A 25746-nucleotide genomic window follows, 5' to 3' on the forward strand; every position below is an offset into this window, starting at 1 on the left:
GAGGTTTCATTTTAGTATTCGTTTTCGGATACGGAGTATTTGCAATGTGGTGTGTGCGTAATAATAAGGAACAATTGGGTTAGTCTAACAAAGGCATAGCGAAAGCGGCATGATAAGAGTCATGACGTGATACTGTTATTCTTATCATCCACACTGTTTTGGTGCCGATATCCCGTCAAAACGATTTTAAAAAAAAAAATAAAAAAAGAAATTTAAAAAGAAATTTCACGCAGTACGGAGTAAGCTGCATTGCATCCATGGTACGGTGACCTCCAGGGAAGCCTTCTAGAAGACGTCCAGAACACCCTTAATCTATAACCACACGCACCGAACTTCCTGGGTCCACTCCGATGTTCCAAATGGAGATTGATCAACTCGGCACCGAAACCCCATTAGGGCCTCCAGTTTACAATATACTCTCCACGCAGCAGTTTTGATATCGGAGAAAACACGGCTTCACCGTGCTCACCGTCCTTTTACCATAGTTAAACAAGCCTCAATTTTTCCAACTTTGCCCCGGTCCGGTCCGGGGGCAATCCATCAACTCGGAAAAACGCAAAGAAATTATTTTGAGGCATTTTGTTGCATGACGCAGGAAAAAGACAACACGATCGGAAAAGCCCGTGCTTCTCGCCGTCAGCACACTGAATAACTATTGATCCTGCGGTACTTCCCCAGATCAACCCCTCTCCAAGCTAGACGGTATCAGCGGCACGATCGCCCGACAATGCGAGGAATGTCCGCTCCTCCTGTCTCTCCCGCTTGGGTATGTGGTATCGTGCTTCACGTGTAGAAAGGATTCCTGGCGGCTACGATTGAGCACATGTCCGACCGAGGAGAGATGTGGTATTGGCCACGAGCAAATGTAGATTAAATTGTGTAGTACGATGGGATTTAATTGTAGATACTTGTTGCTGCGGTAATTGTATCTGTGGTAGCATCCGATGGGATGGGAGATCGTGAAACATGTTCCCAGCCCCCAAAAAATCGCAGCCACATGCGGACATACCGTGAATCCCCGATTGTTATTAACAATCGAGTTGGCTATTACTCCGTATCTGTACGGAGTACGGAGTTCAAAGGATCAGTAATAATGACAGGCTACGGTGACTCCGGTCAATTTCTCCAAATCGAAATTGATTGTCGACTTGGTTATGACATGATATTTTGATATTGTGCACGTGTGCGTAGTATAATTTACCTCCTACGGAGACGGCTATTGTCCCACAGCATATGATCCACGGGTCGCGGCGTGGGGGAAAAGAAGAGAAAAGGGGCCATGAAAAAGATGGAAAAATTTCCTAATACAAACATATATTTGTACATAAGGAATTCTCGATGCTTCGACGGCCCCGTTCGAGCCATTTTTTCCATATTTAATTGGGGTTGAAAGAGAGAGCTCTCCACTTATGCGCCTCGGTTTTGGAGATTCTGAAAGGTCGTGGGCCCAACAGAATTTTCTATTTTTCTATTTTTTTAAAAAAAATCACAAGATACATCTGGCGCAAACTGATCCATCAAAGGAAAATTCGTTGCTATGTACAGTAACCTCCAGTGACCTCGGCGGCGCTGAGGACTGTCCATCCCCAGGATCGTGCACTTGCCAGCTGGGCTTGGCTGACGTGTGTTATTGAAAGGCTAAACGGCGAGAATCCCCCGGAGTGATCGTAACTCAATTGGACTTTTTTTCCCTCCTTTTTTTTTCCTTCTCGCACGGGGCTGCAGGAGGACGAAGCGTAAGCGTTGCATCGAATAGGGGCCAGTTGCGGATTTCAGACTCCACTCACGGCCGGCTTCCCGAAAGAGTTTGGGCTAAGAGCTATCTATCTTTTGTAGCTATTCCTTTGGCTGATATGGAAAGATCTGAGCCAGAGGGCTCCAGAGTGATGACAGCAGGTTAGAGAAAGTGGAAATTTGTATCTTTCAGGTCTCCTCTTTTTGTCGGAAAAGCAATAGCTCCTACGGCGTAAACTTCTATAGTGGAAGGTAATATTTATTCGATATATATTATCATGGCTAGACTCGGGAGCTCCATAATTACCGCTCGTTCAGTTGCCCGCAATTGGTTCGTATCGTGAACGGCACGCCTGCCGCGGAAAGCGCCTTCTGCTTGAAGTATATGTATGTACTCCGTACAAAGTACCCCCAAGGGACGGGAAGACCGACAGGGTTGTTTGAGTGATTATCGCAAGCCATCTACAACGTATAATCGATCGACAATAGCGCCTCCATATTGTACTATGTACGATGTATGGAGTAGACGAGAACGAGAGGGATTTGTCTAGATCGCATAGACTCGGGCATAATAGGATCTCATCTTTCCCGCGCCGTTGTTCACGGCGCGTGCACGATCAAGGGAAACCCCGGCCCTAAGAAGTTTCGTCTTCTGGGGAAGACTTTGCCAAGGGCACTCACCGGAAAGCCGGGGTGCGGGTGTATCCTTCAAAAGTCTGGGAAATTCGCCGACATACCGTGGGAGGATTGTGATTGACTGGAGTGACAGTCCTAACTGAGCATATACTTTTTGGGCTACAGTGTGATTCGAAGACGAGGTTTCCATCCAATCGCCTTCAGCCTTATTATGTTGTCTGCACCGAGAAGCTTGATGTGATCGATGGAAGGTTCGGTCGCGGATCATCGCCGATAATATGTGTCCAATGATCCCTAGGCTATGTCGAGGATTTGCCCGCACTCGAGCAACGAGGGTTTGGCATCGCGAACTAGGTTCCCTGTACGAAGTATATTGTCGGCGCAAAGGCATTTCTTTTTTCCCTTTTTGGTCATGCACACTGTCAGACGATCAATGGAGCTGTGTGCTGGCCGGGAGGGTAATAACAGTCTATCATAATTAAAACTACCAGTCTACATGAAGTAGCATCGAAATTAGCCTTGCTGATGCACTCCCATCTCGGGCAATTTCGCCATCTTTTACAACATAGACGAGCCAGAAAGATTGCCACTTGAGATATCATGAAGCATTCCAGCTGTATGAAGCAGGGATTACTTTGTACAGACCATATTCGAGTCAATGTTTGGAACAGCACCGGCGATCAAACAACGATGAAATCATCGGACGGCGTCTGCACCCGGTGATTTGATCGAAGCCGCCCGGTTATTACTAGGCGTTAGTGGGTGGGGGCTTTCACGGCCATGTCGACCAGTGAGGAGCACCGAATTAAATGACGCTCCTGGGGACTCTTTCCACGAGGGCAAGGATCGACTTGTGGGCAGAAGTACGAAGGAGGCAGCTTCAGCGAGGGCGGTGGAAATAAAAGACAAAGTGCGTATTGATACGAGAGTTGAACGAGATCCCGGGAACATATTAGCTAACAGATGAGGTAACAGATGACATAATGGTAAATAAAGGTAAATAATTGTATTTTACTGGTAACAAGGTACTCCGTAATCTTTGCTGGCTCGGCATGCTTCCAATAGCATTGGCATACATATCAATAAAAATCAAAACCTGTCAACCGCTTCCGGACCCCTTGCTATGTTTAAAATGGGTTGGGTGTGACGGCCATGCGATACTGTCGTCACCGTAGTCACTGTGGCATTTTTGTTACTTCACTTTGGTGTAAAAGCCGGACTCGGTCGAGGGAAAAGTGAAGTATATGTACGGAGGATCAAGAGGACATCTGGTAAAATGAAAGCGTGCCTGTATTAATACAATATAACTAGACTGGTTATCTTAGGACTATCTTAGGACTATCTCGGACCATGTCGCTGAATATAGGAACATTCTCCTGCAAGGGCATTCCTGTCTATTCCCTTTTATTTTTTTGGCCATGACCGTGTGAATTCTCCGTTTAAGGTCCTGCCAACCAACTAATTGCAAATCGAAATACAATATACATCAGACTCGCAGTGCCAATTCCATTAGTTTATTTTATTTTATGTCTTGGGGTCTCGGGACACAGTAAGGATCCAAATGACCCCAGACACAAAAATCGCGCATAGTTAGAACTGGGGCAACATCGGCTAAGGCATAGAAACTTGTGTAAAATTTATGTACTCCGTACCAATTCATACGAATGTGATGTCTGTGGAGGCCAACTCGGCAGCTCAGTGCCGGTAGCAGAGACCTCTAGAGGGAGAGTGGTATCGGTATCAGGTATTTTCATTGTTTTGATACTAACCCGAACGCAGCCATGGATCCACTCCTTGTACTGTACCTTGGACATGACTGGCTGTAGACGGGTATCCGGTTGGAGCTTTTTCAGTAGGGCAAGGGGTAAAGTTTGGTATCAACGAGGAAAACAAGACAGGAGTAAACTACAAAGGGAAGGAAAAATGGAAATAAAAAACGAAAAATACACCTAAAAGTCAAAATCATCCCAAAAGGAATGATTGAGGAGCGATCAAAGAGTACCTAGCTTATACCTTCCCCAGCAACCATTGTCAGAAGTATTTCCCTTCCCCCCTCAACTTGACAAACACGGGATTTCAGGCAAAATACGCAAAATACCTTTCTTTCCTCGTTTTATTTATTTATTTTAAAATTTAATTATTTAATTATTTTTTTCTTTTCAATTCCGGAATTTCAATTTTCAATTTTCAATTTTATTTTATTTTTTTTATTTCCCTCACTCTTTTCTCTCATTATCCACCTACCCACTCCGTTCCCTCTTTTTGACGACCCCCCGGTAATCCATTATAAAACAGACCTTCCTTCACTCATCTTGTTTTTCTCTTTTCCTCTCTTTACATAGGATCTGTTCCGACTCTGTCATATTGTCATTTCGTTGTTTTCACTCATATCGTTGGGTTCCAAGGCTGTGTGAGCCGAATCAACAACAATGGCGGAGCGGAGAATTTCCTATGCTGTTGACGTCGAAAATGGTGAGCGTCACACCCGTGAGGCTGGTGATGAGGGCAATCTCGACGAGTACTCTGCTCTCAACCGCTACATCTCGACTGCTCAGGCCAACCGTCGTGCCTCTACTTCCAGCGCTGGTGCTCTGAGCACTGGCTCTGAGAAGAAGAAGCCCTGGTGGAAGTTCGGTGGTGCTGCTGCTGGTGGTGTCGAGGATGGTTTCGTTACTCCCGATGAGTGGCTCGAGACCGACCTTCGCAGTGGTCTTAGCTCTGCCGACATTGAGCCTCGTCGCAAGAAGACCGGCTGGAACGAGCTGGTTACCGAGAAGCACAACATCTTCCTTCAGTTCATTGGTTACTTCCGTGGTCCTATTCTCTATGGTAAGTGGCCTCGACATCCGTCTCAATTGACGCGTCTTGTGCCAATTGGTTACTAACACGCCTCTTTTTTTAGTTATGGAACTTGCTGTCCTCCTCGCTGCCGGTCTGCGCTCGTGGATCGATCTCGGTGTTATCTGTGGTATTCTTTTGCTTAACGCTCTCGTCGGTTGGTACCAGGAGAAGCAGGCTGCCGATGTCGTTGCTTCTCTCAAGGGTGATATCGCTATGCGTGCTATCGTTGTCCGTAACGGCCAGGAGGAGGAGATTCTCGCCCGTGAGCTCGTTGCTGGTGATATTGTTATCGTCGAGGAGGGTACCGTTATCCCTGCCGATGTCCGCCTGATCTGTGACTACTCTAAGCCCGAGATGTTCGACAACTACAAGGAGTACCTCGCCAACGCCACTTCCGACGACCTCAAGGAGAAGCACGGTGATGATGATGAGGATGAGGGTGAGACCCACCAGGGTGTCTCTCTCATTGCTTGTGATCAGTCCGCTATCACTGGTGAATCTCTCGCTGTCGACAAGTACATGGCTGATGTCTGTTACTACACCACTGGTTGCAAGCGTGGCAAGGCCTACGGTATTGTCACCGCTACTGCCCGTCACTCTTTCGTCGGTAAGACTGCCGCCCTTGTCCAGGGTGCCCAGGACTCCGGTCACTTCAAGGCTGTCATGGACAACATCGGTACCTCCCTGCTCGTTCTCGTCATGTTCTGGATTCTCGCCGCCTGGATTGGTGGTTTCTTCCGTCACTTGAAGATCGCTACCCCCGAGGACACCGACAACAACCTGCTCCACTACACCCTGATTCTTCTGATTATCGGTGTTCCCGTCGGTCTCCCCGTTGTCACTACCACCACCCTCGCTGTCGGTGCCGCCTATCTCGCCGAGCAGAAGGCTATCGTCCAGAAGCTCACTGCCATCGAGTCCCTCGCTGGTGTCGACATTCTCTGCTCTGACAAGACTGGTACTCTCACTGCCAACCAGCTCTCCATCCGTGAGCCCTACGTCTCTGAGGGTGTTGATGTCAACTGGATGATGGCCGTCGCTGCTATTGCCTCTTCCCACAACATCAAGAACCTGGACCCCATCGATAAGGTCACCGTCCTGACCCTCCGTCGTTACCCCAAGGCTCGTGAGATCCTCTCCCGCAACTGGATCACCGAGAAGTACACTCCTTTCGATCCCGTCTCCAAGCGTATCACCACTGTCTGTACCTGCGACGGTGTCCGTTACATTTGTGCCAAGGGTGCCCCCAAGGCTATCCTCAACATGTCCGACTGCTCCCAGGAGGAGGCTGTCCTCTACCGTGAGAAGGTCACTGAGTTCGCTCGCCGTGGTTTCCGTTCCCTTGGTGTCGCCGTCCAGAAGGAGGGTGAGCCCTGGCAGCTTCTGGGCATGTACCCCATGTTCGATCCCCCCCGTGAGGATACCGCCCACACCATCGCTGAGGCCCAGGTTCTCGGTCTCTCCGTCAAGATGCTTACTGGTGATGCTATCTCCATCGCTAAGGAGACTTGTAAGATGCTTGCCCTCGGTACCAAGGTTTACAACTCTGAGCGTCTGATCCACGGTGGTCTCGCTGGTTCCGCCCAGCACGACCTTGTCGAGAAGGCTGATGGTTTCGCTGAGGTGTTCCCCGAGCACAAGTACCAGGTCGTCGAGATGCTCCAACAGCGTGGTCACTTGACTGCCATGACTGGTGACGGTGTTAACGATGCTCCTTCTCTCAAGAAGGCCGATTGTGGTATCGCTGTCGAGGGTTCCACTGAGGCTGCCCAGGCTGCCGCCGATATTGTCTTCCTCGCCCCCGGTCTCTCTACCATTGTCGATGCTATTAAGCTTGCCCGCCAGATTTTCCAGCGTATGAAGGCTTACATCCAGTACCGTATTGCCCTGTGTCTCCACCTCGAGATCTACCTGGTTACCTCCATGATCATCATCAACGAGACTGTCGACTCTTCCCTGATTGTCTTCATCGCCTTGTTCGCTGATCTCGCCACCATCGCCGTTGCTTACGATAACGCTCACTTCGAAGCCCGCCCCGTCGAGTGGCAGCTGCCTAAGATCTGGGTTATCTCCGTCGTTCTTGGAATCCTTCTCGCTGTCGCTACCTGGATTATCCGTGCCACTCTTTTCCTCGAGAACGGTGGTATCATCCAGAACTTCGGTTCTCCCCAGGAGATTCTCTTCCTCGAGATTGCTCTGACTGAGAACTGGCTCATCTTCGTTACCCGCGGTGGAAAGACCTGGCCCTCGTGGCAGTTGGTTATTGCCATCTTCATCGTCGATGTCCTCGCCACCCTGTTCTGTGTCTTCGGCTGGCTCGCACCCGAATGGGAGCAGACCTCTCCCCGTACCCCCGGTGGTCCTGGCTTCTCCAAGAACGAAGATGTCGACATTGTCACTGTCGTTGTCATCTGGGCCTACTCCATCGGTGTGACTGTCATCATCGCCGTTGTGTACTACCTCCTGACCATCGTTCCCGGTCTCGACAACCTTGGCCGCAAGACCCGCTCCAAGGCTGACACCAAGATCGAGAACATGATCGCTCACCTTTCCAAGCTTGCTATCGAGCTGGAGCACGACTCGGAAGGAAAGACTCGTTACACCCTCGGTGCCCGCGCCGAGGAGATCGAGGACAACGAGTAAATGCTCGTTTCTTAGCCTTTTTTTTTTGCAACTCGTTACTGATTCGAGGTCTAATTTCTTTTTATCTCCCTGCGATTACCCGCAAATTTTGCCGTGCCACCTACTTGAACATGCATGCCGTGGGAGTATGAAAAGCCGAGTTCCGACTTTTTTTTGCTTCCTTTTACCCGTATTATAGACTTTGTGTGTTTCATTTACCCCCCTGGCTGTGGTTTGCTTTCGAGTTGCTAGAGTCATGTTTTTATTCTCTACGTGTATGTATGTCGTTAATAGTGGCACTTAGTCAATCTAAGGGATTCTAATCATTTTTGTTCTTTGTAATTTCAATTGTAGTCATATAACATTCCTTATTGGTCTTTCTTTATTCTTGTTTATTCCTGCTCACCATTGTTGATCTACTTTTACTGTCCTGTCTCTTGCCCAACGCTCACAGGTGGAAGCCAATTCTCCGTCCCCATACCTTTTTTCCCCGGACGAATTTCCATTTCGTGGAGACAAGCTTTCCCCGTGAAATCCCCCTCTCTCCCCAGTACTATGTATGCACCAAAATATAGAGAAATACCACTATCTTGGCATTAGTCTTTGCTCCCGCAGGAATCTTCTAAATTTTCCGTCTCATGCCGCAACTGGCTGTGATTTCTATACCCCCCCTCTCTCCAAATGTCCTATAAAAGAACAGTAAAGCCCCCCCCGTAGACCACGCCCATCGCAATTGAGCAATCACCCACACCCACGCAACTGCGATGCTTCCATCCATCCTCCCCTTACTGTGTCTCCTCCTACACACCGTAGGAGCCAACAGCATCGCCATCCACCCAATTTCCCGACAAACCTGCCAATCAACCGGAACCCACTGTCCGCCAGGAACCCTAATCGTCAGCGCAACCTCCAAAAACGCCTCTCACAAAACCATCCAATCCGCCATAAACTCCCTCCCGGACGACGCAACCCCGCAAACAATCCTCATCCTAGAAGGAACCTACAAAGAACAAGTAAACATAACCCGCTCGGCCCCAATAACCCTACTGGGCCAAACAACCTCCCCCAAAGACGCAACCCGAAACCGCGTGCGCCTCACCTGGGCCGCGGGGAACAGAGACAGCACCGGCAGCATCGACAATGTCTTCTCCAGCGTGCTGGTTGTAGCACCCACGCTCGAATCGAGTCTCACGGGCTCCGGACCAACGGGGTATCCCGTGCCCGCCGATACGCCGTTCGGGAATAAGAACTTCCGCGTGTATAATGTCGACTTTGATAATACTTGGGCAGAATACTCGGATGGGCCGGCGCATGCGCTGAGTCTTAGTCGGGCTAATGGGGGGTTCTATCATTGTGGGTTTTATTCGTATCAGGATACTGTATGTTCTCTCCGACTATTCTATTCTCTCGGTCTCAAATACAAACCATAACCACTAACGACTAACTAACTAACAACTCTACAGGTGTACATAGGCAAGCTCGGAAACGCTTACTTCTACCAAAGCATCCTAGCCGGCCAAACAGACTTCCTCTACGGCTTCGGCACAGCCTGGATCCAATCCAGCGCCCTGCAACTCCGCGGCTGTGGGGGTGGTATAACCGCCTGGAAAGGGACGAACACAACAACACCGAACAAGTACGGCGTGTACATTGTTGACTCGAGCGTGCGTGCGGCGAACACCTCCGTCGCGGCTGATATCAAGGGCTCGTGTGCGCTCGGCCGGCCGTGGAATAGTCAGCACCGCTCGATCTTTGCGCGCTCTTATGAGGACGGTAGTATTGATGCGCGGGGGTATGTTGATTGGGTCATTGATGGTGTTGGGAGGTTCGAGAAGGGCGTTACGCTTATGGCGGAGTATCGGGTTTTTGGACCTGGGGTTAATGAGACTGCTCGTGTTGAGGGCGGTGTTACTTCTGTTCTTGGATCGGAGGAGTTTGAGACGTATAGTACTCCACAGAAGGTTTTTGGAGATACGAAGTGGGTTGATTGGGAGGTTGTTAAGGGGAACTAAAGTAAGATTCTCGTATAAACATTACTAAATAGCTAGTATTTCATGCACCACTCCTATGCACGATGAACATGATGAAAATATTAGTTAGAGACGGCAATGAGAAGATAGATGTAGATCTATGAAAAAAGAGCAGATCTTCGAACATTAGGATACACGTATGTGTATAAAAGAAAAAAAAAAAGTATATAAATAAAACTCCATAAGGAGGACAGTGGGTATCATATGCGCTCTAATCAAACATGCTACAAATGCACGGGCGTCCACTCCTGTCCGGGGTAGGACGTGGGGGACATGAAGATCTCCTCGCTGGAGTCGTCCGCGGTGATGGCAAGCTCTACTGGCTGAGGCGGGTCGTTGACGATACGAGCCTCGCTCTCACATCGATGAGGATGGGTGGATATCGCGGAGGCGTTGGAAACGGCGATATTGCGGGTTGCATTGTTCCCATAGGCTTGGGATGTCGAGTCCGAATTCACTGGCTTTCGGGATCGAATGCTGAGCTGAGGAGCTAGACTTTGTTGCTTGAGATCGCCTTGTAATTGGTGTTGTTGTCCGGGGTGGTTCTGTTTGTTTGTTGGGGCCCCGGGTGTTTCCCCATATAGTTCGTGTCGAAGGCGCTCCCCGTGCCTGCGATCTTGGTGTTCCTCCTGTTCCTCCTGTTCCTCCTGTTCCTCCTGTTCCTCCTGTTCCTCCTGTTCCTCCTGTTCCTCCTGTTCCTCCTGTTCCTCCTGTTCCTCCTGTTCCTCCTGTTCCTGGGTCTCGCTCAGTGTGCCTAGCTGCGAGTCCTGGTTTTGGTCTTGTTGGGTTTCTTGCTTGCGCAACTTCTCTTCCTGTATCTGATTGCCTCGTAACTCCTCCAGCGGCGATAGTGGATGTGCAGCTCTATTCTCGGGGAATGACCCGGGAGACGGGGACCGGGAATGACTTGGGAGAGGCTGGCTGAGATGGCGAGAGCTGGTGGGGGTTTTATTGTTGGATCCGGACTGAAACTGCGAATAAAATCGACCAGGCGCCAGGGAGTTGGATGACGAACTGGATGGGAGTGATATACTGGCACGTTGACGATCATCGCGCGGTATAAGGTTTGCGTCGCTCGGTGGTGGCGGTGGAGGTGCGCTGGGGTGGGTTGGCAAAAGCTTTTGTTCAAACGGATTGCTGAGGGCCGGCGGTGCATCTTGTGCAGCGAAGCGAGTATTTATACTTCCATTGGTCGACGGGCGTTTCGGCAGATATTTGCTCTGCAGCTGTTCTGACACAGCCCTTGTGTGGTTGGTCGGTTTTCTCTCAGAGTCTTGAGCGTCTTGCCGGCCAAATAGCACCTGTTTAAGTTAGAAAAAGAAACTAAAAGAACAGCCTAGACTTGACTTACACTAATCCTGCTGAATGTTCGTTTCTGCTGACCTGCCGGGGGCCCCTGAAGCCCCTGAGTTTGAATACCAGAGAGAAGGTCTCCCATCGAAGTGCGTCGTCGTCTCCCGAACTCCTTGAGTCTTCCAATAGTCGACTCCCCATTCTCCGCGGGAGACCCGGATTCCGAAGGCTCCGAAAGACCATTAGCAGGCGTGGACGGGCGAGTCCCTTTGCCATTGGTGCTCTGCTTTCCGAAGCTACCAAAGCTCAGCATGCTGCTTCGGGTTCCCGGCGAGTACCTGACTTCGTTTCTCAAGGGGCTACGAAAATCTGGAGCAGATGGAGGTAGGCCGCTGATCGATTTTCTTTTGGATTCGAGGATCTCGGCAGAGCTTGTAAACTCTGACGACCCTGATGGATAGAAAGGTATGAAAGACCTCCTTCTCTTCCCTCGAGCAGATGAGTGGGAGCTACCAGGAGGGTCATCCATAGAATTTTCAGCCTTGTTTTCACACCGTGGTTCTGGTGCTATCTCGTTTGCTGTCTCTTGCAAAGGAGAAGGAGGTTCCCTGTCGAGATCCTCATTCGACGTACGTCCGGGTTGCTCATCAGCTCCGAGTGTTGAGACAGATAGATGGTATCTAACTTCCTGGCGAGGTGCAAGCCCATCATTAGTATCCTTGGGAGGAGGCGAAGGAGGTTTAGGGCTTTCGTCAAGCACTGGACGGATTGACGGAGTAACGATCTCCGGTGTAGACTTGCTTGGCCGATGTCTCTGGCTGTTGCTAATCGGAAAAGGGACGTGGAAAGGTTCATCAGGAATGACTGGTAGACTCTTTTTTACGACGGAAGCTTTGTTCGCCGGCACTTCAGCATCGGATTGATTGCCAGTCGTGCTTTCTCCCGGTTGTGGCAGTGGCTCTGTAAATTGCCGTTTCCCGCCATTTACCTGGCCGAACGCATTCAACGCCATCGGGGTACTTGCGGCCCTTTGAGGATGAGGACCCGTGGGCGAAAGACCTAGCGCAGCTATCATCTCCTGCTCCAAATCTCCAGCTAAGGCGGACTTCCCCGGAACTTTAGGTTTAGGAGGGATACCGTTGGGAACTGACAGTCGCTTTGGTTGCACAGTTGTTTCGCCAACACGGTTGTGCGACAGGTCGTCATTCCCCGATTTGGTCGCCTTGACGGGTTTGCGGGCATTTTGTTCATCCTGTGGATGATCTAGACAGAAACGGACCCCCGGTGGATCAGGATCAGAGTTGAGCCCCGTTCGCTCGGATTTGAAGATGGGCAGGCTGCCAAAGTTGACAGAGTTTCGTAGAGAAGAGCTACCTGATGCTTCACCAGACCCTGAAGGGAATGAGAACTGAAAGCTGCGGCGAGAAGCAGTTTGAGTTGACTGAACCTACAACATTACCAACATCAGAATATAAACAAATAAGGGCGGGGTGTTAGATTGTAGAAAAATGGCGGGTGCATCAATCATGTCTCATTCTAGAGCTCAATGCCAAAAAGAAGTGCTCGGAATTACATCGTGGTATCCAGATAAGTGAAGCAATGCAGCGATATCAAAGGGAAACATTAAAGCGACGGCCTGTACCGTGCTTACCCAACTCGCTCAGACGAAGAAAAATCAGATATCTACCTTCTCAGAGCCTCCACTGGGTCGGAACCTGCTTCTGCCCTTGGCAAACAATCCCTTGGCTGCCCCAGTTGCCTTGCCACTAAACGCTCCCGCAGTATGGAGGAGCTCCTTTCCTTTCTCCCCGACTTTATCCTTGTTCATCACGGTACCGATATGGCCCGACGGGCGTCTGATGTGAGTGGCGCCGGTCGGAGTACCGTCATTCAAGGAACCGAGGTTTGAAAGAGCGCCCAACTTTGGGAATCTGCTGCGGGAGGGATCTGATGGTGGTGGCACGGTAGGGGAGAGATTCTGGCTCTGTCGGACTACGTCGGCATGCTCGGGGTGATCGTGAACAGTGAACTGTAGCCAATGATTCAAACCGGTGTCAATGGTGGCGAATTGATCGCGGGTGTGCTCGAAAGACTTGATACGCTGGTTGATAGAGGTGATACCAAGAATGTCACGGAAGCCCAAAAGTTTAGACTCATCAAGAGATGTGCTGCCGGCGTTGGAAGTCACTTGAAGTTGTGGAGGTGGCGTAGCCCCTGGTCCCATAACTTGCTCCGGTGGTGTAAGGTTCTCTGGGATAGGTGGAACAATCGAAAGTCGAGGTCTTTCCACAGCACGCTGGGTAGTGGACCTTTCATCTTCAGAAGCAATCGGGTCGTGCGACACCTCCGACACCAATGGGGCAGTCTCCTCACGTATAGGCTCAGGCTCTTGCATAGATAACGATGTGGCTAAAGGAGGGGGCGATGAATAGCTGCCAGGCATTTGATGCGGCTCTGGTTCTGACGAATCAGAAGATTCCCATGAGAACCGTCTTTCTAACTTGGGCTTCTTTGGCTGACCAATGGTTGTGGATGAAGAGTTCCCGGCCGCACCTTGACTGGTCGCATAAGGGTCTTGAGACACCAAAGGAGGCGGGCTAGTCCAGTCTGGGTGGCTTTCAGAAAGAATAGCCTGGTGCGGGACGGACTGTGCGGGTTCCTGCGACTGAGGTTGGTTGCTGGGCTCCGGGTCGTCCATGGGGGTGGTTTCCCGGCTTAATGACCGGATAATCTCTTCCCTCAAACGATCATTGTCGGCATTTTGTGGTGATTCTTCGGCTCCCATGATGGTGGGTATTTCGCCATGGAAGGAATCAGAGCCTGAAGCGCTTCCGAATTTGAGAGGGGCAGGCATATCCTGCCCATTGTTCGCGTATGGTTGCATCGATGATTTTTGGGGAGAGATTCCCGCATCAGATGATTCTGGTGAGAAATTCTGGAGTAGAGGAATGGAGGACAATTCTGCACGGCCTGCCGTTGGGGTGTCCTGGTCTGTGACTTGTGGTTTCCTTGAAGGACTGTTGTCCGAACTAGGAAGGCTCAGGTCCCGGCGATGACCAGGGTTAAACGCTGGGACCGCATTCGTGGCTGCCTTCGGAGTGCTTGACTCATTAGGCTCCTCGAGAATGGTGGGTGTTCTTTCATCAGTAATAGTACGAGCACCCATGATAGGGCTGATTGTCGAAGTGCCATCACTGTTCGACCGCGCGACACTAGTGGTAGTGGATTGTGGAGTTTCCGGGACATCGAAGGCCTGATTCACTACCGATCTGAACCCCGTCGAGGGGTTGTGGTGCAATGAGGGTTCCTGAGCTGCAGGGCTATCCTTTGGCGGGTTGGAGTCTGCACCACCCAAGAAATCGGCACCAAAGCTCGACATGCGCTTGACTTCCGGTAGACCCAAATCAGGGCTCTGTTGATTTGTTTGAGGTGGAGCTCCAAACCCGTCAGGCTTGGGATCATTGCCACCAGGGATAGGAGACTGCTGTGTCGCTTTCTCCTCGCGCATCCGTTTATAGAGGTCGGCCGGCCTTACAAAGGGAAGGGGCTTCTGGTCCCCTCCACTACCACTAAGGCTTCTACCTTTGCCATCAGCCAAATGCGGCTCACCGGCTCCGGCTCCGGCTCCGGCTCCGATGCCAGACAAACGTCTCGAGGACAACTCGGAGGAACTGGCAGTGTTGTGGGTAGCATAGGGAGGCCGAATTACTGCGGGAGGTACCTCCTCTTCCTCCTCTTCCTCGTCGTCACTACCCCAGTCACCTCCATCATATGAATATTGTTTCGCTTCCACCCAGCGTTTTGTTTTGGAGCGATTCACGTTTGTTTGGAATGAGATCGGGGTTCCGCTGCCGCTGCCTGACGAGAGCGGACTGCGAACATTTGGCGGACGAACATTTGGCGGGGAAGGGCTAAAGCAGGTCTCAGTATTTGTGCGACTAGATATGCGACTGAGTCTGTATGGATAGACTTACAGTTTTGGGGCTCCGCCACCTTGCGATTCTTGCGATTGGGTAGGGTCTGCCATCAGGGGAACAGGATCAAAAGGACCGAGGCAAGCTCGATTACCAGCATCGACTATTGCGTTTGGTGATCTCGGAGTTGGCACGAGAGCAAAGTTGTAAGGGTTAAATGGAAATAAATGAGAATGTGAATAGTACTGTTCCCTTTAAAGATAGTTGTGTATGGGGGAAGGACGAAGGTGGCAATTTGGGCGAAGTTGGGCAAGGCACCGATCAAATGGGTTGAGATAATTGGGAGGAAACAATAATTAGTGTACGTGTACAAGATTGGTGTACAAGAATGATGTGTATTCACAGAAGAATACAAGAATATCAAGTCAGCTACTCTGTATATCAAGAGATCATAAAGTGAATGAATGTATTAGAATCATAAAATAAGCTACTCCGTAGATTCTCCCCTGATCGACTAAATTTAGGCGGTGCGGGGCTTATGTAAGGGCACGTTTCAGTTGTTACGTGGACCAACGGGGTAAATTTAGATACGTTGACCTTGAACTTGCTTGATCTTGAACTTGACCTTTCATCCTTCTGACTTGAACTATACGGAGTATATCGTACGGAGTATATCCAGTCTCTTTGTTTTTGTTTCAGAATTTAATCCCAAGTCACCCTGTACCCTCTCGGAGCTCTCTCTGCAACCGGACACTTCTTCAACCTCGCCCCCCCCTTATCGATTGCAGATAGAAATCACACTTCAGTGTCCAAGACCGAATTCGGCCTCTGTCGACCTTAGTTTACATTTGGTTCTCCATACTGGTCCTACTTGAAAGACTATAGCTACTTGTCTCCCATCCTCGATTCACATACCTTCACATCGCAAAATGACCGGCCCGTCGATACAAGACCGGACCAGCGAGTTCAGCGCTATCTTGGGTCACGCCCAGAAGCGTCTAGGAACTTCAAAAGTTGGTTCACAACGCCAGGCCCTGTTGACTGATGCGCAAAAGCGACAGGCCGATGCGTCGCCCCAGGGTGCCGCACAGGAGAAGGCGGCAAGATCGGAGTTCGCGCGGCGGGCGCGAGATATCGGAAGGGGGATTACTGGAACAATGGCAAAATTGCAACGATTGGCTGAATGTGAGTATTGTCACATTGGTAAAGATTTCAGCAATCTAACCAGGAAACAGTGGCGAAGCGGAAAACACTCTTCGACGACCGACCTGTCGAAATCTCCGAATTGACATACGTGATTAAACAAGACCTAGCCGCCCTGAACCAAAACATTGCCTCGCTACAGGCTCTCACCCATGCGCAACACCCCAAATCGAATCGTTCAAAGACAGACCAGGAAGGGGAACACAATGATAATGTGAGTGAGACATGCACTGTCGCGCGCGGACAAAGTCGCTGATTACCCATTACAGGTTGTTGTCATGCTGCAGGGAAAGCTGGCCGATGTAGGTGCCAGTTTCAAAGAGGTGCTCGAAGTCCGGACGAAGAATATTCAAGCATCCCGAACTCGAACCGAGAACTTCGTTTCATCGGTATCTTCCAAATCACACAGCGCCCTCGACGCACAGCGCTCAGACTCGCCTTTGTATAACACCTCGGGACGACGAACCCCCCAGCCTGGATATCAAGGCAACTCCTCCGACCTTTTGACCCTCGAGCCCTCAAACCCTTCGCCGTTAGGACGTCCATCATTCCAATCAGACCAACAGTTGATGGTAATGGAAGAAGGAGAATCAAGTAACACATATGTTCAAGCTCGAGGCGAAGCCATCGAAGCCATTGAGCGAACCATTAGTGAATTAGGTGGTATTTTTGGTCAGCTGGCGCAGATGGTCAGCGAGCAGTCAGAAATGATCCAGCGCATAGATGCCAATACCGAAGATGTCGTCGACAACGTTGAGGGAGCGCAGAGAGAACTAATGAAATATTGGACGCGCGTCTCCGGGAATCGCTGGCTAATCGCCAAAATGTTTGGTATTCTGATGGTATGTTCACTAATGTTGAATTTCCTGCCTGCACATCCAACTAATGACCGTTATAGATCTTCTTCCTTCTCTGGGTCTTGATTTCGTGATAGACATGAAATCCGTTCCTTTCTCAATGTTTATTCATACTGTATTATAATACCTAGCCGGTGTGCTTTCGACAGATCATGGCCCTTCTGCATATCCGCACTCGCTGAGCATTTCCCTTTTTTTTGAATTCTGGCTAGACTCTGGGATGTCTAAACCATCACGCTCTCTATCTTCCTTTTCATTTTTCATTTTTCCCCAGTGCTTTTTGCTCTTTGTTGCTTGGGACTGTGTCCTCAAGAGTCACCTGCGTAAATACACCTCATGTACTATTCGAATTCAATGAACCGAGATCATGGGATACCCATGAACCACTTTAGAAACACCTCCAAGCTAGTATTCTATTCTAATTTCACGAATCAAACTGCGACATCACATTCCATAGTTCTGAATCTGCCCACCCTAACGACGGCTGATTATCGAACAAATCCCACACAAGACTGTCATCCCATCCCTCCACAGACGGTGGAGCAGTAGGACCTCCTCCAGTGGAATCTGTACTCCCAAGACTGACCAAAGCCTGATCGGCATTTGCAGCACGGCCAAGTATATCTGTGTGGGATGCCACCTGGCCCTCGGTGATTCCAGCCGTGTGCGCATCAGAGAGTGCAGCTGCTGGCTGTTCTGAACGGGAAGGTTTGGGATTCCCTTTCACCAAAGGTGCACATAGGTCTAGGAATTTGGAGAATAGCTTGTACAATTTACCAATTGAGGCATTCGCCTCTGCGAATTGGCGTAGGTCGTCAGTGATGTTTTTGATCATATGGAAGTCTCTCTCGTTTGATGTTGCGATCACATTGCAAAACAGGACAAAGAATGGTGCTAACGGGAATAGCAGCATTGTCCTATTGAAGGGTCATTAATTTTCACTGTGCAAGGTAAATATGTGTTAAAGGATGACTGAGATGTCTGTATCATACCAGGTAAGAAAGTGTGGATATGAGTCAATGGAATTGGTGTGGGTGGAGAATGCTTCCTGTAAACCTCGGAGAGTGATGAGAGCTTCTCGGGCTGAGTATAGACAGTTCTCGCAAACCAAGCGGGACTTGAGTACCGAGGAGCGGGCTTGGATAATTGTCGTGAGAACGGAGTAGTAGTTGAAGTCCATTGATGGCCATTCGCGCACAATTTGCCGCCATAATTCTGGGGATTGCTCTTCTTGGCGACGACGAAACTTGAAGGAAGTTGGATTAGCGGTTGTTTGCTGGCGGATGCTCGATCTCTCTTACCATTTGCATACTGGAGTGAATTATGTGTGCTCGCGCCACAAGATCAGACAGTATATTGGCCTTCTCGGTGTCTCCTATTGTCTTCTTCGTATCAAGCAAGACGTTCAGTAGATCACCTTTCAACTCTGAATACTCGACTATGCCTTTTATCATGGCAGATGTTGGCAGGTCAGGGTCAAGGTGGACTAATTGAGTTGGTCTAACTTTCAGATCCGGTAGAGACGATGGTCGGAGGAGCAGCAGACTGAGGGTTTTGTCAAAGAAATAGCATGTGTACACACAGTCATGAATATTTTCCTCTATCTCAGTTCGAGGAATGGTATCTGTGATGTTGTGGTAGTTTAAGGAAACGATTATCATGGAAGCTTGTGATGTCAACATCCAGCTGCGTGTCATGTTTCCTAAATACCGCATCAAACGGGCCTGCCGCGAGTCAGAAAAAAAGTCGATATATATGGAGCCACACGAAAAGGACAAAAGGAACACACCGCAGACAGAATGGATTGAAGTAAAAGAAGGCTAGGTTCAGCTGCCAGCGGAATTTGATTCAAAATTTCGACGGCAGCGGCTTCATATCTCTTTTTGAGTGACCGAAAATGATCCCTCAAACGTTCGCTGGTGAGCAGAGGGGCCATTTTTGATATAAATCCCATGGCCTTTACCCAGACATTGATTCGATAATGCTGGAGCACTTGCTCACATTCTGTGCCCTCGATAATTGCAAGCCCCATTTGCTCTAGAACTTTGTCGGAGATATGATCAGGCCAGTTAATTGTTCCCTGGGAGTTTGTTCTCTTATCGTGCCCTAGGTATACAATCAGCATTGCTCACATCTGCCCGACTGTTAGTGACTTACCAGGTAGCATCATAAAGAGTAATTCCGGTGTAAGAGTAGGGGATTCTAGGTTTTCTTGAACATCCATATCATGCACAGCCGCAGTCTCCTCGAAGTTTAACGTCGGATTGGATAGCTGACTGACGAACTTGCGCGCTGATTCAAGTGCAGTTCGTCTATCTTTTGATAGAGCCTGGTTGCATTTAAGTTCATGCTCAATGTATTCTCTAGCCTCACAAGCATGATGTGTTGAGCTAGGAGAATGTGTCTGGTGAACATTTTGTTGCGCCACAGTCTGAGACTTGCGGTGCTTGCTTAGTGGTGGCAGCAGGGGAGCCGTATCATGGAGATCATATGCTCGATATCGCTTCTGCTTGTCATTGAGCACTTCCGTAATACTTGCCCGGTTAGCCGAAGGCGACGAAGAGGTGCTGCTAGCGGCGTGATGCCTTGCTGGAAAGTATGCTGCCTCTTTATTGGTTGACTCTTCTAACTTCGCTAATCTTTGGGTCAATGTTTCCAATCTCGGAAATGTCAGCTGTTGAGTCTGAAGACGTGCAATTCACATTGCACGTACCGAGAGACACGCGGTCTATGAACTCGTGCATGGCGATTGCGAAGACATTCTGCGCCTGCATCGGTGCAGTTCATACAAGGATCCTGGCGATCGCATTTCACCTACAACGACTGAAGATGAGCCCCGGGACATCAAACGATCGAATGCGAGAAATGAATGAAAGGTCATACCTTTCGAGTATGACATAAATCGCACTGATAACTGATTAGTTGTGCTACATATTTCAGAAACTGTGTATGCCTTTCGCATTGCCTTTATTCCAGAAAACTTACCGCAGACATATTCGGAATTTGGAACGGAATTTCGGAATCAAAGCAGATTCATTCCTGGGAAAAGTCCAAGTAGCTCTGGAGGAGCCTGGTTGAAGTCTTGGGTTGTCGCCCGAAATGCCGGGAACCGACCGAAAGCGGTTTAGTGCGGAGCTTTCTATTTGTATGTTGTATACAACATACAACAGCCCTGGAGGCTTGTTGATTCGTACAATTCCTGGAAATCACAACTGGTTGCCCAATAATTTTACTGAGATTTGAGCTATCATTCATCATAACAATCATAACAGTATTCACATTCCAATTTCACAACAGACCCGTGGAGAACGTGCACCTCTGAATCCTCAACGGTATGGGGAATAGCCCCCCGTTCGTCCATCTCATTTCGGGCCGCTTGGAACCATACGTGGTTAAGCTTTGGCTCGAGGAGTGTTTGTTCGTCATGGTCACTGAAAGACGCCATGTACTCATTCAAATCCTGTCGCATCGCCCACAAAAACTCTTTTTTATGAGACCACGTATAATTATGTTCGCCCTTTTGTTTCCTTTGTTTATCCTTCGCAATGGACACAAAGAAGCCGAGGATTCTCTCCATGGTTGAAGTGGTGAGAAGGAGACTAAACCAGCTTTCGGCGGTGGAATGGGGAATTTCCGGTCCCATCAAGCGCCGGACCGTCGAAAAAAAGAAGCTGCATGCAGTGGTGGGTCAAGAGAAATATAAGTATATCGTCAAAAGGCGCATTTCGAAGAATTGATTGCTGGCGTTCAATAGAACAAGCAATATTTTTGTGGTGATGACCCGAGTGGCCAGAGTCGGAGGCAGAAGATGCAGATGATTCCAAGAAGAATACCACATAGGCTCTATATTAGAGTAAGTATGCTTGTCAAAGAAAGAATAAACGTAGTGGGCCATACATGGGATACAAAAGCTTGGCTTGGAGCGAAGCCACAGCTTTGCTGTAGACAACTTCTTTCTCTGTCTTGGAAGATGACCACAAAGGCTGAGCAATTGTATCAGTCTCCAGATGATGTTCAACCACATGAGCAGCCAAGTGATGGGAGAGTCGAATGCAAGTGTCCCAGCATCTTTTTAAATCGCCGAGATATCCCAGAGAATATTCCGCGTTGTCATGAGGCATGCCTCTGCTATACTCAGGAGGCGGGGGAGGAAATAGCTCGGAGATGAAGGCAATGTCATCACCCGGCGACAGGCCTCCGTCAATACAATGTCTTCGGTGATGCATCTGCTTTCGGAGTTGAATATATGCCCATGCTATGGCATATTCCAGCTTGGAAACCCGGTCATGGAGTGCTCGACAGGAAAGAGACAAACTGCCGATATCCTTCAGATCACAGGAGGCTAGAATCTTAACAAAGACATGAGATGGGAGCCGGTTCCACGCTGAAGTTTTAGGCCCAGCCGACATCGAGTCCCGTTTACCTTTCCGAAGGACTGTTCTGACTCGATTGAGAAAATTCATTATGGCTCATACATTGGGTGAATCATTTGGAATATCCTTTAGCATGTAATTTTGGGATCCTTGACATGAAAACGACCGGTAAGAAAGACAAACGGATGATAGAAATACTCAGATAGAATCGCTCCGGTTGATATTTTGAGTCTGTTGAGACTGCAGAGGCACAAGAATGGGACCAGATATAGTATTGCAAAAATACATTCGAAATACTTTGGGCGAAAATGTGAAGTTTTAAGAATAGGAATAGCAACCTGAAATCAAGACAAGCCAATCGAAGCACATAAATGTGAAACAACCGAGATTGGGGTGATGTCGGACTTTATGCCTTATATCCAAGGCATCAAACCCCCCCCACCGGGACCGACCTTTCCGATCCGAACATATCATATCCTTTGCTCTCAATGCCACCAAATGTCAAATTGCTCAACTATATACACCAGCTCACTCATGCCTATCTCGGTGGTATTCCAAGGAGTGTGCTGCAGCGATGGCTAACCTGAATGGCTTCTTCGCATGACCGAGCCAGCCTAGTTGATCAACGGAGCGACGAAAAGTCGTCACCCCCAGCGGCTTAGTATAACCATCCGCTGCTTGCTAGTGTGTAGCAATGTATAGTAGAACCACTGAACCAGATGAAATCTCTTGTCGCAAGAAGTGGTATCGAACTCACTACTACAGTGGGGCGTGGCTCCCTCCGTTGCCCTTTGTTGGTTATTAACATTCCTATATGCCCGATGTTCATCCATCTAATCTTTGCTTCTTGCGATCTAAAATATTGCCTCGTGTGATAAAATCTATCCGAACTGCCAACTGCCATTGTCCTAATGAAAATGAACCGTTTATTTTCCTTGCTGATGTCACGATGATCGCTTCATACCTAATTATTTATATTTCCCCTGTAATCAGCTCCTTGTATTATATATTCGATTATAATCCTCTGATGAGATTGACAGGACATGGACACTGAATCGCCATATCCCACGGTGCCTGTATCCAAAACAAGCCCATGTGCTGATCTTCTTTGCTGCTCTTGTTTATCGTTTTTCAAGCCCGATTATCCTTGGATGGCAAGTTATCGAGCGGGTAAGTTCAAAATTGGGGGGGGAGGGGTAATTATTCCATCAAACTGAACATTCATAGTGTATTTAACCCCCGACGGAACCCAGTTGTCGGATGTTGCTGTAACCGACTTTGACTGGCTTGAGGAATTGTTTAGGGATTCCCCAAGTCCGCTGGATTTCGAGAAATTTGGCCCTTGGTTTGATATGGCACAGGATCGTGAAAAGGCTTTCTTATTCCATGAGTCCTGTTGGTCGGCCTTGATTGAGCACTTTGAAAGCAGAGAGGTCGATTTAAATAGGCTTTTCGAGGTCTGTAAGAATATCCCTGGCTCAGCAGGACCTAGCGGAAGTAAGGTTTCCATTCCTACGAGAATAATCATACTGATTGACACACATGCATATAGTCTTAGATTACGGGAGGGAAAGGGAAGATCCATGGCATCCTCTAGAACGGCCTATTATCCAGGGGATTGAAGACGCCACGAAAAAACTTCCTAAAGCGAAACGTGAAAATATTTACTCTAGCAACAACCCGACTTCTACGACTCACTGCTTCGGCTTACTCGCGATAGAGATACGGCCTGAAATCGCATCTTACCTTTCTACTATCGATTTCTTTAGCCTTCGATATGCCTCCCGAGCGATGGCACCTCTTTTCCAACTCCAGTCATTATGGAAGACAAGATTCCGAGTAAATGGAGACCGCGGGTTTCTAGCCTATCTAGCCGAGGCACCCCGAAGCCGTGAAAAGAAGAACTGGCGATTGATCTACCATTGTACGGCAAGGATCGACGAGCCACATCTTCAACTCTGGACCTTACGCCGGATTTGGAGACACAACCAATGGCTAGCAGATAGATGTTCGATGGTTAAAGCCTTAGACGATCAGTCTAGTTCCGACAATAATTTGCTTAGTGAATTATCCTGGGAGGAGGCTTCTACTAAGATGCGATGCGATAGGACTTGCCGACAGGGGCAAGATCGTACTACGTGCCGAAGCTGCTGGGCATACCACTATGCCGTTATACAAACTGTTTCACTACAAAATATAATCGGCTTCGCCGTATCGATCTTACCTGAAAGAACGAGGACGTATATCACTAGATTTGATCTGATAAGTGCAGATGCGGGAGCCCAGAACATTCTTTTTGGCTATCGGCTACCAGGGAAGCAAATAGCAATCAACTTCCGCGGCCAGAAACTACGGGGATTTGATGTTTTCTTAGGTAATAGTGGGATTCAGGCAATAAGTCCTATCTTCAACACCGACACCGACACCGATACGAGGTGGATAGGTGATATAGAGGGTAAGTGTGACTACAGCGTAACAGAGACCATTACTACACAGCTCATCTTGGAGGACGGAATCAAAGCTATTTCGGGAAAGTTTGATATAAGTCAGTTCTGTCACTACGTGCCACATATAGCTCGAGTCCAGTTAACCCCAAAACAGTATTGCAAGATGGTTAGTCTGTGCATAGCATAGGTCAACCAGGCCTTTTCCGATCAATGACTGTTCTATCGATCATGGGTTACTCATATTGCTCATATTGCCAACAGTAATTTAGATCCACTCTCACTTTACAAAAACTAATGTTGTAATTAGATGCTTAAAGATGTCTGAATACCTAAAGTATAAGGTTAATAAAATTGATGCCTTCTGATATGGGCATAGGGACTTTTAAAGTAAATTGAATCTGAATTGAATCTGAATTGAATCTGAAGTGAATCTGAAGTGAATCTGAAGTGAATTAGCAGATCTCTTGGCCGCTAGTTTCAGGAGAGTTATGTGCCAGTGGCATACTTAGTCGTCCGTAGTGGAGAGAGACTTACTCGCTGGGATTGGTGGCCTTGCTAGGCATACTAGCCTTACTGGCCTTACTGCGCTTGCTTAGGTTGCTGGATTCCCCAGGCTCGTTCCGCTTGCTGGGGCCACTGCGCTGAGACATTTCTTCGGCTTGTCGAGTACTTCAGATGCTTTGAAGTATACCGTCGTGATTAGCTTGTGGTGGTATTAATCAGTGAAATCTGCTCGCCGTCATGAGCATCTGAATCGATGTATGAACTTGTTGTATGGAGTCAAGATATCAAGAGGAAGGACAATCGACTTCATTTACAAAATTATTTATACCCTGTAGCTTTATTGTAACTTAACGACAAATAAACAATCCATTAACTCGGAATGATCAATAGGGGCTAAGATGAACGAATAGCATACAAAGTGAATACCTAAATCATCAATAGGCATTGACTATATAGTAGCCTGGAGGTAACAATGCCCAGACGTGGTTCTCAATGGCATTGGGACCTAGTCAAACATCCCTATTACTCTGTGTCGGAACTTGAGAAGTGGGCCCGGGAGAGGAATGCGAAGGCCTTTACTTTCCACTGGCACGATCAATACGGCAAAGTCGGCCTAGTCAAGAATGCCGTCTACTTGCTGCGACCTGATCAGTATATTGCGGGCATTTTTGAGCGCTCCTCTGCGAAGGCGGGGTTGGACGAGTACTTCGATACTCGGGGGTTTTTTCCACATCCAGGTAGAGACTAGACTTGTTTCAAAATATTACCCAGACCATCGTTATTCTACCCTTATTTAACCACGTGCATTATCATATGTCGCATTTTCCCGTAAATTTCCCGTTTAAGGTGCGGAATGTAACCGACTCAAGACTACTCCAAGATTGCTCCAAGATTAATCCAAAGGATAACGTGAACGTGGGATATGGGAGCCACATGGTCTTCACACCCCTCGGCATGCGAAAGGAACGAAGCGTGATTGGTGACTTGGCATATATTAAAGTCCATTGGGTGAATGATTTGATTGGTGTACCTGTGGGGTTAACCATGGAAGCTCAAGTCAAAGTGGATTCTATGGGACCCCATCACCCCACTTATGTACAATATACTTCCACTTGGACATGCCTTTGCCAGGAGTCTTCCAAAAGGTCATTCCATCCAATCTCTACACGGGAATTGACAACTGGTACTCTTATACAATCAGTCCGGTAGCATCCGAGCTATCTCAACTCCACCCGCACACCCACACGGCCTTTCCAAGGCGTGCTCGCTTGCCATCGATAGCTCGTTGATCG

At 48.6% G+C, this 25746-nt stretch overlaps 8 protein-coding genes across 8 annotated transcripts; 4 read left to right on the forward strand and 4 right to left on the reverse strand.

The window, feature by feature from the left end:
* Window positions 1-4799: 4799 nt before the first annotated feature.
* Window positions 4800-7854, forward strand: N7516_009744 (uncharacterized protein; the record flags this gene model as incomplete). Its single annotated transcript, XM_057222463.1, has 2 exons — window positions 4800-5199; window positions 5273-7854. The coding sequence occupies 2 exons, from the start codon at window positions 4800-4802 to the stop codon at window positions 7852-7854; spliced, it is 2982 nt and encodes a 993-aa protein (XP_057069684.1).
* Window positions 7855-8597: 743 nt separating this feature from the next.
* Window positions 8598-9845, forward strand: N7516_009745 (putative pectin methylesterase; the record flags this gene model as incomplete). The annotated part of the gene is made up of 2 exons (XM_057222464.1): window positions 8598-9212; window positions 9297-9845. 2 exons carry the CDS (start codon window positions 8598-8600, stop codon window positions 9843-9845), a joined length of 1164 nt encoding a protein of 387 aa, XP_057069685.1.
* A 242-nt stretch (window positions 9846-10087) lies between these two features.
* N7516_009746 (uncharacterized protein) lies at window positions 10088-15183 on the reverse strand (the record flags this gene model as incomplete). The annotated part of the gene is made up of 4 exons (XM_057222465.1): window positions 10088-11164; window positions 11215-12603; window positions 12844-15067; window positions 15131-15183. 4 exons carry the CDS (start codon window positions 15181-15183, stop codon window positions 10088-10090), a joined length of 4743 nt encoding a protein of 1580 aa, XP_057069686.1.
* An 816-nt stretch (window positions 15184-15999) lies between these two features.
* N7516_009747 (t-SNARE syntaxin) lies at window positions 16000-17204 on the forward strand (the record flags this gene model as incomplete). Its single annotated transcript, XM_057222466.1, has 4 exons — window positions 16000-16255; window positions 16306-16487; window positions 16543-17115; window positions 17172-17204. 4 exons carry the CDS (start codon window positions 16000-16002, stop codon window positions 17202-17204), a joined length of 1044 nt encoding a protein of 347 aa, XP_057069687.1.
* Window positions 17205-17554: 350 nt separating this feature from the next.
* Window positions 17555-19904, reverse strand: N7516_009748 (fungal specific transcription factor domain-containing protein; the record flags this gene model as incomplete). Its single annotated transcript, XM_057222467.1, has 6 exons — window positions 17555-18047; window positions 18123-18376; window positions 18432-18854; window positions 18920-19236; window positions 19288-19764; window positions 19844-19904. 6 exons carry the CDS (start codon window positions 19902-19904, stop codon window positions 17555-17557), a joined length of 2025 nt encoding a protein of 674 aa, XP_057069688.1.
* Window positions 19905-20377: 473 nt separating this feature from the next.
* Window positions 20378-20707, reverse strand: N7516_009749 (uncharacterized protein; the record flags this gene model as incomplete). The annotated part of the gene is made up of 1 exon (XM_057222468.1): window positions 20378-20707. One exon carries the CDS (start codon window positions 20705-20707, stop codon window positions 20378-20380), a length of 330 nt encoding a protein of 109 aa, XP_057069689.1.
* Window positions 20708-20729: 22 nt separating this feature from the next.
* N7516_009750 (F-box protein) lies at window positions 20730-21593 on the reverse strand (the record flags this gene model as incomplete). The annotated part of the gene is made up of 2 exons (XM_057222469.1): window positions 20730-20973; window positions 21028-21593. 2 exons carry the CDS (start codon window positions 21591-21593, stop codon window positions 20730-20732), a joined length of 810 nt encoding a protein of 269 aa, XP_057069690.1.
* Window positions 21594-24926: 3333 nt separating this feature from the next.
* On the forward strand, window positions 24927-25202 carry N7516_009751 (uncharacterized protein; the record flags this gene model as incomplete). Its single annotated transcript, XM_057222470.1, has 1 exon — window positions 24927-25202. One exon carries the CDS (start codon window positions 24927-24929, stop codon window positions 25200-25202), a length of 276 nt encoding a protein of 91 aa, XP_057069691.1.
* Between the last annotated feature and the right edge of the window lie 544 nt (window positions 25203-25746).

Source organism: Penicillium verrucosum, assembly GCF_028828655.1.
Source record: "Penicillium verrucosum strain IBT 35672 chromosome Unknown utg000004l_segment0_segment0, whole genome shotgun sequence".
Taxonomy (NCBI): Eukaryota; Fungi; Ascomycota; class Eurotiomycetes; order Eurotiales; family Aspergillaceae; genus Penicillium; species Penicillium verrucosum.